General features: G+C 45.2%; 1 protein-coding gene across 1 annotated transcript in view; it reads right to left on the reverse strand.

Annotated features, from left to right (window-relative positions):
• EHBP1 (EH domain binding protein 1) overlaps positions 1–14,034 on the reverse strand; it is a 331,567-nt gene that overhangs the window by 165,992 nt on the left and 151,541 nt on the right. The window contains exon 7 of the mRNA XM_065400845.1: positions 9,374–9,513. Within this exon, the coding sequence (XP_065256917.1) occupies positions 9,374–9,513 (140 nt within the window). The remainder of the gene's footprint in view (positions 1–9,373; positions 9,514–14,034) is intronic.

Genomic DNA, 14,034 nt, shown 5'->3' on the forward strand with positions numbered 1-14,034 from the left:
CTCACTCAGCTTGGAGGAAATTAAGACATGATGATAAAACAATAGGAAAAGCAATGGCAATTCATGTGCCGCCAATTTACAATGAAACAAATACTAAAAACAGTGAGGAAAGTATTATGGAAGCGCCACTCATGACTCCATAATTAAGCTTGAGTTGAGTTTGCACTTAAAGCAGGGATTCAACCAATTACCGGTAATTACAGATGAAGGATACAGTGTATCCTCCCAAATTTACAGCACTTATGCCACCTTGTAGAAACAACATGAGTTTAAAAAAAAAAAAATCTGATACATTGGGGGGAGGGATAGCTCAGTGGTTTGAGCATTGGCCTGCTAAACCCAGGGTTGTGAGTTCAATCCTTGAGGGGGCCACTTGGGGATCTGGGGCAAAATCAGTACTTGGTCCTGCTAGTGAAGGCAGGGGGCTGGACTCGATGACCTTTCAAGGTCCCTTCCAGTTCTAGGAGATGGGATATCTCCATTAATTTCTAATTTCTATCTTTAAAAATCAGTTCAATCTAATATAGGACTATGAACTATTATGCATTAAGCAGAATTGTATGGTAATTGCATAGTGTCATTACAAGGTAGACATAAGGCTTTTGAGATCCTTGGAATGTTTTACCTTTAAGTTACTGATACATACTCAACTTTAACTACGCTGTATATAGTTTGTGTCTGGGAAAAGTAAAACTATCACTGGAAACTAAAGTTGCTCAAACAGAAATCTCTATTTTCCAAACTGATAAAAAAAAGTCACAAATCACAAAGAGGTGAAAATTGAGCAACAACAGCGTTGCTGTGATGTTATCTGATTAAAATATGACTATATAGATCATTGTTGCAACCACTATTATATATTTGCAACGAATCTTGTACAAAATGTGGCATGTAAGATGTCTATGAAAAGGTTATTATTTGCTGGTTAGGATTATGCTATTTGTATGCATGTATCGTTTTTGTATTTGAAGTTATGAATATTGGCTCTATTCCTGGATTTCAAATGTTTGCTCCTGGGGTAACGCACACGAGGTAATTAGCCAGCATATCTTGGAGGGACTATTCTAATTGAGTGGCCCATCAAAAGGACTCTTAACTCACAATGGACCATGGGAGATGCCCATCTCCACCGACTGAACTGTCCTATAAACGTGCTGTCTGGAATATAGGTAATGGCTTCCTGCAGTGACTGAGCGATATGGGGCATAAACATCTGACTTGCTCATGTGATCTGGTCACCTGTGATTCTCCACTACCAATGCTGAGGTTTTTGTTTGAAACAATGGGCTTCCGCCCACATGGCAGAGGATATAAATGGCCGTGGAAACACCTCCATTTTACCCCTGTCCTGCCTAAATCTCTGGACTGCGCACTTGCACTAGTGGTAGCATTCTAACCAAGGGATACTGAGGTCCTTCCAATGATTTGGAAGCAACAAGAGACTTACTAAGCCAGCAGTTTATTCCATCACTGCTACAAGCCTGAACCAAGAACTTTGCCCTTACTGCATGTACTTGATTCCTTTAACCAACTTCAACTCTCACCTTTCTTTCTTTTTAGATACTGAAGGATTGGCATCAGCGTGATTTTTGGGTAAGATCCAAGTTATATATTGACCTGGGTGTGTGGCTGGTCCTTTGGGATCAGAAGAACCTTTCACTTAATGAGACTGGTTGTACAGAACCACTCATCTCTAAATCCAGGGCGGGGGGGGCTTGGCTGGGGCACAGGAGGGGGCGAGGGCTCTGGGCGGTGCTTACCTCAAGGAGGCTCCCCAGAAAGAGCGATATCCCTTGGCTCCTAGGCGGAGCCAGGGAGCTCTGTGCACTGCCTCCGCCTGCAGGCACCACCCCCACAGCTCCCATTGGCCACAGTTCAGCTGCAGAGTCAGCACTTGGGACGTAGGCAGTGCGCAGAGCTGCCTGGCCACGCCCCCCCTAGGGGCTGAAGGAGGGGGATGTCGCCACTTATGGGAGGCAGAGCCGGGTAGGGAGCCTGCCAGCCCTGTCAACCCCCCTCCCTCCCCAGCATCCCTGGGGGTCCTGAGTCACCACCCCCAGCACCCGCGGGCCGCCCCACCCCCCAAGATTTAGTCAGGCCTATATAGTACAAGTCATGGATAGATCACAGGCCATGAACTTTTGTTTACTGCAGAGACCTGTAAATGACTTTTACTAAAAATACCCATGACTAAAACAGCCTTACTCATCAACGGACGTTCTTACAACAGGCCGCTGGTGGGATGCAGAGATTCCTTGGTCACCCCTTTCCACTGGACATAAACCACACACTATCCTTTGGTGCAAAGAAACCAAAAGTAGGGCAAGGATCTGGCACAGAATCTCTAAGTATTTAAGACAAGGAGCCAAAAGTTGCTTTACTAAAAATCTTAGATTCGAATGTTTTGCAAAGACGTACTAACTCTTCCACATAAATACGTAACTGATTTCCAAGTAGGAAGATGCAGTACAGTCTATTCTTAAGATGGTGCAGCCATCCCGGAACACATCTCAACCACATTAGCTTCCTAAACAGCCTCGGTTTTATAGGACTTAAACGTAGTCAGTTTGAAAATCAGTCAGCTTAGGAGTCTTAAGCTCCTCCTTGTTTAGCTTCAACATACAAAGACTTGCTGGAAATCTGAACAATGTAGTAGCTACATTTTGAGATTTCTTTTGGACTCAAAACATAGACTGACAGATGTATTTCTTTACTCAAATGAAAAGCTGAATATAAGCTTATAAAGCATAACTATGAACAAATAACTAGTTAAAACAAGGTGCCAACATTGAATTCTTTGATGTTGTTTGAATCATGTGGTCCCATCTGCCGCCCTAAACACCTATATGCATTTCATTGTCTCTAATTACAGGATAAAATGGTCTATATTATATTTGGAGGGTTGAAATGGGAAGCATAGGAATCTATGGCCTATATCCTCTTTTGTACATCTTATTATCTACTTATTCACATTATCTTGGTCTACAAGTAACCCACCGAAGTAAATGGGACTTTTTGTGTGGTTAGGTGCTACCAAAGAGTAGTAAAGGTGTCAGAATCTGGCCCTAAGGGAGAATTTGGCATCTGGCAGAAGGTTGGGATGATCAGTATTACGTGTGATTCTTCAGAGATCTGTGCTTGAAGTACACTTGGGCTCAAGACTCTAGAACTGATAACATCTGGGCAGATGTTGAGTCCATATGGAACCCCAGTGAAGTCAATAGGACTCTGCGCAGGTGCAGTAGTCAGCATACTATCAACTGCTGCATCAGGGCCTGGGTGCCTATTCAAAAACATTAAGTGAACAAATAAAGCATGCATAGCTATACTAATTTTCTTAATTATTAATCAAATGTTTTAAGTATGTCAAAGGAACTTGTGCTCATGGAGGCCTAAGTATGACAATTCTGCAATTTTCATAGAATCATAGAATGTCAGGGTTGGAAGGGACCTCAGGAGGTCATCTAGTCCAACCCCCTGCTCAAAGCAGGGCTAATCCCCAGACAGATTTTTACCCCCGTTCCCTAAATGGCCCCCTCAAAGAATTGAACTCACAACCCTGGGTTTAGCAGGCCACTGAGCTATCCCTCCCCTCCATTTTAAAATCTCTCTCTTTAAATTACACTGTAGCTAAAATGTTTGTAACTTTACATTAAAAACAGGAACATGTATGTTATTTTCAAATTCACTTAACACAGAGTGGTTAAGTGAACTTTCTTTTTAAATGTAAAAAAACCAAAACAAAACAAAATTAAAAAGCCAGGCTGTGACTAAGCATGAGATACTTTCAGGCTAATGGATTTTTTTAAAGTGACTACGTAATGACAATAGGGTGTCACAATTGCAGCTTGGGCGGTCAGGTCTTATGGTCAGAGCAGTGGTGGACAGGTCTAGTGGTTTGAGCAGTGGCGGTCAGAGGCCAGGAATGGTGTCAGGAACTAGGAGTCAAAGAGAGTCAGGAACCTAGGGTCAGGAGTCCAAGAGTGAGCCAAGAGGCAGGTCCGCCACTACAACTGGCAGGGGAGACCATCTTGTTGTACAGACACTTCCTGGAACTACCCTCGGTCTTAAATAGGGTGCCTGAGCCAATCAGGGGCCATGAGGGAAGCTGTCAGTCTGCCCTTCTGAGATGGTACTTCCTATGGGGTTTGTCCCAAGAGGATTTACATCTAATAATACAAAACAGCCCTACTGCAGCTGCTGGGCTGTGGCATGGAGGTGTCAGCTGTCCCACAGATCTGAGTTCTAATCCCCGCAAAGCCCCCCACAGGGCTAAGAATGGAAAGCCTGTTGCAACCTCCACTTTAGGGTCAATTCAGTGACAACAACTATTTTTATTACATTCAGCTCTCATATTGTGCTTTCAACCCACAGACCCCAAACTGCTTTCGGGAGGTGCTTTCCTCATTCTATAGATGAAGAAACTGAAGCACACACAAGTTCAGTGACATACCCAAAGTCACACACCAAATCAGGGCAAAGCTAGGAGTAGAACCGAGATCAATCGCTCTACTCCCCTCATCTATCATTTATTGAGTGGGTCACTCTAGCTGCCATGAGAAATGAAATTACAATTATTTATTTATATTACAGTCACATGTTGACCCAAATCCAGTGTTCATAGTATACTGCAAAAGGAACAGAGTTTGCAATAAAATCCTCAGAATTCATTTTACATATACATCCTTCAGTACAGCTATCTTTCAATCTCCAGACAATGAAAGAGACAGCTGAGTGATTAGACCTGGAGTCAAAAGTAAGATAACACTTAATTCTACTATTTGTACAGTATGCTACATCTTCAAAGCTCTTACAAACATTAACCAATTAATCTACAAAACACCCTGTAAAGTAGTTAAGTGTTGTTATCCCCATTTTACAGTTGGGAAAACAGAGAGAGAGGTTAAGTGGCCTAAGGCCACTCTGAGTCTGTGAGAACAGCCCAGAGTCCTTGTCTTGCAATATCCTAACCAGACAATGTGTGAGAAAATGTAGGCAGAAAACAAGTGTTCAAAGTGGCTGACAGCACTTATTCTCAATTAGCTTTAAATGGTTCTGTAAATGTAATTATTTTCAAAAGACTGATTTTTATAGTGCCCTACTACCTCTTTCTGTTTCCTCTTTATATATTTCTTCACTTTTTCAAAATAGCTGTGTCTTTTGGTCTAACTCCATGTTTCCCATCTCTTTTTCTACTGTAGATATTTTCCCCCTTTGGTTCTTAGTTTTCCTTGGAATTTCATTTCTTTCCCCTTTCAGTACATTTACTGTAGCTCTTTTAGGACCCAATCCAACTTCCATCAAAGTCAATGGGAGTCTTTACATTGATTTCAATGGATATTGGAACAGGACCTTAATATTTACTTTTTCCTGATTACTTATTGTCCTTTCTTTATGCTATTTCATCTACTCTGGAAAACTACATGCACCCATTCTCCTCCACCCTCCCTCCCACTGCCCAATTCCCTTTCTCACCTCTCTCAAACAGGAGATGTTCAGCTAATGGCATAGTTCAGCAGTTGCAGCAAACAGAACAAAACTGTCTCTGAGGCTGACCTTTTCCTTTCAGGCTTTTTATCTGTGGGTCTTAGGACATGCCTACCCTTACAGCGCTGCAGCGTGTGTGGGGAAGACACTCTCCGCCGATGGGAGAGAGCTCTCCTCTTGGCATAAAAAAACCACCCCCCTGAGCGGCAGAAGCTGTGTCAGTGGGAGAAGCTCACTGTGCACATTAGCGCTTATGCCAGCATAAGTTGTAGTGTAGACATAGCCCTAGAGTGCAACATTTACAACAACAAAAAACAAACTGGTTTTGCATGGTAAGAAAACGAAACCTGAAAAAATCTCATCTGAGTACTGACTGGATATGGAATACTCTTTGCTCAAAAGTATTCATCATTCCGCCTTCCAAGTAGCCATTCAGAAGGTCTGTTATAAATACCAAACTTATCTACTGTATCCCCAGTTCAGAGAGCGGGAATACTCTCTGGGCCAGAACCGTGGGTCCAACCTGTGACTGGTGCAGGATTCAGGGTAAGTGTGTGGAGGAGGGAAAAAGCAGCTTTAAGCAGCTGTAAGCTACACTAGGCCCTCCCAGGAACGTCCTTACACTTGGCAAAGTAAAGTGGATGGCATAGACTTAACTATGCTGGCTTTAGACCAGCTGGGGACTCCCCCAACATCACAGGAATCCCCCTGTTAGAGAAGCTCTCCGTCCCCCTTGAGTGGTACAATGCAAAAGGGATAGAAATGGGAGCCAGGAGCTGGCACTCTACATCTGTCAGCCTCTTTACATATGGGTTTTCTGTTGCACCATCACAGTAATATCTTGGTATTTCGTACGTAAAGTAGGTCTTTCCACAGGGTCTTTAGTGGGCTTTATGGAGCTTTCTGCTCCTCTCTTCCTCCTAATTATAGGAGGCCTTGCTTCAGGTTTGTGGGGTTTTTTAGTTTTTATTCTTGATTATAGTTTATCTGTTTTGTATGTGTACCTAAATCCTTCTGGATATGGTGGAAAAGCTTCCTCTGAGAGGTGGGTCTTGCAGCATTATCCTAAAGGTGATCAGCCTGGTCTTATTCCACCCCTTGACCAAGAATGCTTTATCTCAGTCTCTCACACATTTCATCCTGGGCTTTGTGAATTGCACTGTCCCAGAAAAGTACAACACGGATGGAGATCTGGTCACTGACATAGCTGGGTCCTGACCTGGTTGGGGCTCTAAAGATTAGGATCAAAGCCTTAAACCAGAAACTGAAGTAGTCTAGAAGCTAAACAAAAGTGATTGTAATGTTTCACGGCTGTTCTAAGTACCACTACAGGTCCAAGAAGTCATAGCTGTTTTTGCCTGACCCATTTCAGTGCTAATGAGGACTAGAATAACAATGATGCAACTCCAATGATTCAATTAGTCTTCCCAATGCAATCCCACAATGCACCTTGTGACACTCAGGAATAGCCCTCGACAACTCAAGAGAACCATTTCTGCAACCTGTCATAGTCTACCCCAGATGCCCTCCCATTCCATACAGGTCCAACACAGCAGCTGAGTCATTACATGGCTGGTCTTGGCTCCACTTGGCATCCTCTCACCCATCATATTAAAACCACAGAGCACACTATTATTTAGATTAACTTTTTTTTTTTTTAGTAACCTGATACAGTAGGGTAGTAGTTTTCAAACTTTTTTTCTGGGGACCCAGTTGAAGAAAACTGTTAATGCCCGCGACCGAACGGAGCTGGGGATGAGGGGTTTGGGAGGGGCTCAAGATTGGGGCAGAGGATTGGGGTGTGGGGGTGAGGGCTTAAGGGTGGGGCTGAGAATGAGGGATTCAGGGTGTGGGAGGGGGCTCTGGGCTGGGGCAGGGGGTTGGAGTGCAGGAGGGGGTCAGGGCTCTGGGCTTGGGGTGCAGGGTTTGGCGTGCAGGAGGGGGTCAGGGCTCTGGGCTGGGGGTGCAGGCTCTGGGGTGGGGCTGGGTATGAGGGGTTTGGGGTGCAGGAACAGGTTCCAGGTTTGGGGGGGTCTCAGGGCTGGGGCAGGAGATTGGGGCACGACTTATGTCCGGCGGCTCCCGGTCAGCGGCACAGCCAATGTGCAGAGGCAGCCTTCCCACCTGTCCTGGGACCATGAACTGCACTGCGCCCCAGAAGTGGCCAGCAGCAGGTCTAGCTCCTAGGCGGCGGAGCACAAGCGGCTCTGCGCGGCTCTCACCCACAGGCACCGCCCCACGCCCCCAGCTCTGAGTGAGGAGCCGGTGCTCAGGGAGGGGCAGCACGCGGAGCCCTGTGGCCACCCTGCCTAGAAGCCAGACCTACTGCTGGCTGCTTCCAGGGCGCAGCGCGGTGTCAGAGCAGGTAGGCACTATCAGCTGCCTTAGCTGGGCAGCACCGCCGATGGGACTTTTAACATCCTGGTCAGCATTGCTGACTGGAGCTGCTGGGTCGCTGAGCAAGGCGACCCAGTGCCTTTCGGGTCATGATCCAATACTGGGTTGCAACCCTAACTTTGAAAAACACTGCACTAGGGGATGTGTTTGTGCCTTTTTTTGCTTCTTTATGACTGAGGGCACATGAAAGGCGTCTTTCCTCCTCTAGACTCTTTTCTTACATTAGAAATTGTTATTTAACTCAAATGCCTGAATAGCAAGGAGAAGAACTCTTAACAATTCATCATCTTCATTGTTCAGGTAAGAGCTGAGAAGAGACAGCTTTCATTTCAGACCCCCAACAAGTACATCAGGGAAGACTTGTTCTGACTTTCCTGATATTTCTTAGGGAAAAAACAAGCTAAAAAAAAAAAATGTTTAAGGTCATCTTTATACAACCCAATCTATTTTAATCCTTTGCAGGTCATCTTTAATCAGTATACATTCAACTCTTGAAACACATAATTCAGAAAGGAGAGAGCTGTGCCTGAAATTGTGGGACAAGTGCCACAATATACAGGCATAACAATTGTAGGAGGAAGATTTGTGTTTGGACATGCTGATCTGATTTGCACTCACCACACTAGCCACCCTGGGCACACTAAACCCTTTTGAGATCAAGAAGTTCAATAACCATTTAGCTATAATATGTAACTTGAAATAGCTCAGTTATCTAATGCAGATCATTCTTTAGACCAGTGGTCCCCAACCTTTTTCGTCTGGCGGGCGCCAGACGATGAGCCACGGAGGACTGTGGCGGTGGACGAGCATCCGCCGAAATGCCGCCGACAAGCGTCAACGTCAATAGGCGTCGCCGCCAAAATGCCGCTGACAAGCAGCGTCATCCAGAGGCGTCGCCACCGAAATGCCGCTGAAAATTGGCAGCATTTCGGCGGCAATGCCTCTGGATGACATTGCTTGTCAGCGGCATTTTGGCGGATGCTCGTCTGCCGGTCAGTATGCGGGCGCACTTAGACGCCATGGCGCCCGCTGGCACCGCGTTGGGGACCCCTGCTTTAGACTGTTTTCACTATGGGGAACCTGATTGGGTCCTGCCTCGGAGTGGTCCCCTGCTTGCTGATGACCAAGTTGGGCCTCTCTATCCATTCACAGGACCACTTTTATTCAGTCTCCCAATATTTCTTTTCCGCTTCCATTTCTGCCCTTTCTCTCTTGTTTTCTCCCCTCCTGATTGTTCCCATCTCTTTTCCTGTCCTTCTACTGCTCTGTTTACACCTCTCCTTGGCTTCCCCTTCTGAAAATGTGATACAAAGAAAGCAAGTCTCTGAAGTTCACAAAGATTAGCCTCATGTGTAGCTGTATTATCAGGACATATGCAATTGGTTTATCCTAAATTGCTGTTTTATAAGAAAGCATATTGACATAATAGAAGAATAAAATCCATGGAACTGTCAATATCTTATTAATGTCCCTTTGTGACCAGACCAACCTGTAATTTTTGCAGCCTTTTCCTCCTGATTCACTCTGTTCTCTTCATCTTCTTCATTGTCTTCCTCAAAATCATCTAAATTTCCAATGTCGGCTTGCTTCATACTCATCAAACTAGCCAGGCTTTGCATGTCTTCATCTCTATACCACAAATTCCAATACATCAAACAAATCATTAAAAGGCAATACTGTTCAAGTCATATTTGATAGTATTTTACTATTAAAATACTATTTTTTCAAAAAGAAGTTTCCTTTTCTTTACTAAGGGCCTGCTCTAAAACCTTTTGAAGTCAAGGGATAGCCTTCAGTTGACTTTGATGGGCTTTGGAAGTAGTCTTAAGAATCCTTATAAGAACAAGATATGAATGTATATGTTCATAGTGTTAATTGCTAGATTACAAGTTTCCCATTGCCAAAAACTTAAAAGCAAAAAATGCTTTCATTAAGGGTCAATTTAATCCTCTCCTCTTACAATTTTTTTAATCAGTCCTGAAGTTATACGGAACAATAATTTATTCCTTTCGGGGGTCGTTCAATATAAGCTGAGGGTGCTTGGTCAGACCTAGTGCCTATGAACCGCCACCTTCTCCTGAGACTCACAATACTACAGTTTCTCTCCTAAATTCACTAGTACATAAACAAGAAAAATGGTTTATATTTTATGGGCCAATTTCTGTCCCTTGCATGTATGCACCACTGGAGTGTGGATTACAACCGAATCTTATTGAAAACATGGCTGCAGACAAAAGATTTAAACCAATGAATGTTCTAAAGTGCTATTTCCATAGCAACCAATAGGTCTTCAAGTTCACAGCGTCATTCTCGAAACATGGTTGGACTCAATTTTTTAAAACTATTTTAATACCTTTCTATTGTTTAATCAAGATATTTTATAGCAGCTTTGCTGTAGTCTATTCACTTACTTACCCAAAGCAATTTTTTTTTAAAATAGGCAAGGAAAAAATATCATTAATTTCCCTCTCTCCATGTTATACGTTAACCGTGGTAAAAGAGTTTGAGCCTGGGCTGATACATTTTCATGACATTGATACAAAGTTACTTTAAAAGCCATCCTATATGGTAGTAAACTAAAGATCAAGTACAAACCAGGCCCCAATCCTGCACAAAAACTACACATGAGTAACTTACACATCTGCATAGTCTTGATGAGTTCAGTATACTAATTAAATTGTGAGCTCTTTCGAGCAGGGATAGTCTCTTCCTACATATCTGAAAAGCACATAGCACAATGGGACCCTGATCTTAGTTGATGCCTCTAAGTGCCACTGTAAGATAAATAATAATTATTATTAAAACTAATATCCAAGAAATCACGAAGGTCCTTCTCTTACTGGTTTCAAATGGTCTGCACAGTAAAGTACATACACTGGCAACTGATAACTAGAGAATCTTCTAGTAGAATCACAGAATATCAGGGTTGGAAGGGACCTCAGGAGGACATCTAGTCCAACCCCCTGCTCAAACCAGGACCAATCCCCAGACAGATTTTTGCCCCAGATCCCTAAATGGCCCCCTCCAGGATTAAACTCACAACCCTGGGTTTAGCAGGCCAATGCTCAAACCACTGAGCTACCCCCCCCCCCCCCGCCCCAGGTGAGGGGGGGAAGTTTCAAGATAAGAACCTATTAACTAATCAGCAGCAGTTGGGCCCTGCCTCCCTCCAGAGAGACAAGCTCTGGAAGTGCAGGCAGCTGGTGAATTCCCCACTTTCCCAGGGGTAGGAGAGGCAGGCTTCAGACACAGGGCTTCAGGCTCCATCCACATGGGGGCAGGCTCTGGTTCCAGGCGCCGGCCCCAGGCTCACCACCTCCGCCATTGTCCCTGGGCCCTGCTGCCTCCCTGCCCGCCAGGGCCGGCTCCAGGCACCAGCGCAGGAAGCAGGTACTTGGGGCGGCCAATGGAAAGGGGCGGCACATCCGGGTCTTCGGCGGCAATTCGGTGGAGAGAAGGACCGGCCACCGAATTGCCGCCGAAGAATGAAGCGGCGTGGTAGAGCTGCTGCCGAAATGCCGCCAATCGCGGCTTTATCTTTCCCCCCCCCCCTTTGCCGCTTGGGGCGGCAAAAAAGCTGGAGCTGGCCCTGCTGCCAGCCTCTCCATTCAGGGCTTAATTTGTCCCAGGCTTGCCGTAGCTGAGTAAGCCTGCTGTGAAAAGCAATATTAACAAACATACAAATATCACTTTTTACAGCAGAAGACTTATCAGCTAGCAAGTCTGAGAAGAAAAAAAAAAAAAAAAGCACAACCAAAGAAGCAAAAGAAACAACAACAAAAAGACAAGAACATGCAAAGTGCCTTATGTGTGTTTCTATTCTGTTTAGGTCCAGTAAAGAATAGAGACAACTGTAAATTATTTTTATTACCGAGTCTGAAAAAACCCCATACATAAATAAATTGTAATGATTTGGACATGTATATGTGCATATTTGTTTGTTTTTCCAAAAGTTAATTAAGTATTTTAGGAAAAATTGTCAGCAAGAGTTGGTGGCCACACTCTGAGGCCACCAAAAAATTTGTTGCGAGAAACCCTGTCTTAAGCTCACCCCATGCTTAACTTTAAGCATATTCTTGAGTCCCATCAATTTCAATGCAACTTAAGCACATGCTTAAGTGCAGTCCTGAAAAGATTTGCTTTCATGAATCAGGGCCCCAAACACCGGTATCCAGCAGCCTAAGACAGAGGTTCCCTGTTGATAGTCCAAGAGGAGGCTGGTAACCAGCTGATGGCTCCTTTCCCTCATTTCCAGCTGCTAAATTGCATTAAACAACAGCTATAAATACAATACCTTTCTAATATTTTTAGATGTCAGTACATTCAGTAGTTTCCAAAGGGATGTTATGAGATGGCAAATGGAGGAGAAAATTGTCTGTGTAATTGTGAATGGCAGGATAGGTGGTCCATAAGACAATCTCTGCCAAAATCTGTCCCACATGATGAAAGAGTTTGGAAATCCCTGTACCAAAAACAGTTCTGGTGTAGAAAAGTGTCATATATGAGAGTGGGAAGGATCCACAGATACCATCAAGACAGCCAAAGACAGTCACAGGCTGTTAACATTCCTGAAAAAAATTAGCATGTGAAATAGACCACCTTAGCAATGGTCTCCCTGTCCTATTGCCTCTCTATCCTGCCAGCCCTATAGTCTGCCATGAGGAAGAAAGAAAGAAAAAAGGGGCTAGTTTGCTGCGATGATTTGGGGAATTTGTCTGTACAATTTATGGATTCTGTGTGAGATTATGAACTCTCTAGATGTATCTTTACCAAGGTGAAAATGCCATTTTGAATGTGCAGCTCTGTGTCTTCTCTGTTGTCCTTTTACCTCCATGTTGGACTGAAATTCCAAAGGGTACTGATATAAGGCTGACAACAGAGGATCATTAATCTGGTTGGTCCTCTGTTCAAATACTAACATCCTAGACAACAGCTGGCCTCCCACCCAGAAGAATTGGTTTGTCTGGGGAGAGGCTGCCTGGCAACAAAGTAGGGGGTCTGTGATCACCTGAGGAGGCTGATCCAGGCATCAAATGACAGAGGGACTGAAAGGTTAATAAAAGGTCAGGAGCTTGTCTTTTTGGGGTCTTCAGCCATTTTCACCAATCAAGCAGAGAGAAGCTGCTGCAGAATCCTGATGAGGCAGGGAGAATCCTGCCTACCTGACCTATAGACCAGGGGTCGGCAACGTTTGGCACGCGGCTCGCCAGGGTAAGCACCCTAGCGGGCCGGGCCAGTTTATTTACCTGCTGACGTGGCAGGTTCGGCCAATCGTGGCCCCCACTCGCCGCGGTTCGCCGTCCCGGGCCAATGGGGGCGGCGGGAAGCGGCGCGGGCGAGGGATGTGCTGGCCGCGGCTTCCCGCTGCCCCCATTGGCCCAGGACGGCGAACCACGTCCACTGGGGGCCGCAATCGGCCGAACCTGCCGCGTCAGCAGGTAAATAAACTGGTCCAGCCCGCTAGGGTGCTTACCCTGGCGAGCCGCGTGCCAAACGTTGCCGACCCCTGCTATAGACAGTCCCCCAAGGACTCCAAGTGAAGGGAGAGCTAGAGTGAGGGGGCACTCTGTTCAGCATGTTTGTTATTTTCTAAATGAGCTGTACTCTCTGGTGCTTTCTCTCTGTTAAGTAATGAAAAATGGTATGTTAGAATCCTCTGCGAAGTGTATCTGCATGTGTGAGGTGCTACAATTATCACATGCCCCAGAAAAGAAACTGTAAACCAGACGGCTCACATCTTCAGTAGGATGCTGGGGAATGTGCAAGAGCTGTAGGGGAAGGTTGGCAGAACCTAGTTTCAGGGTCTAGACCAGGGATGATCAAACTTACTGACCCTCCAAGCTGCATACGATAATCTTCACAAGTTTGCGAGCCATGCCCCGGCAGGGGTGCCCCATGGGGCTGAAGTCCTGAGCTCCACTCCAGTCTGGCAGGTGGAGAATGGGGAAGCGTGGGCAGCGCTGTGAGCTGCACTTTAACTGTACAAGAGCCGCATGCAGCTCGTGAGCCGCAGTTTGGCCACCCCGGTCTAGACAGTTGTATAAAGGGGGTCCCAACTGCCAAGAGGGGTATCAGATAAGAAGTCTGCTCCTGGAGTGAATGCTAAAGATGCAAAGCCAAGGACAGTGCCAAGACTCTGCCCAAGCCCCC

This window comes from Emys orbicularis, chromosome 3 (genome assembly GCF_028017835.1).
Source record: "Emys orbicularis isolate rEmyOrb1 chromosome 3, rEmyOrb1.hap1, whole genome shotgun sequence".
In the NCBI taxonomy this organism is placed as follows: Eukaryota; Metazoa; Chordata; order Testudines; family Emydidae; genus Emys; species Emys orbicularis.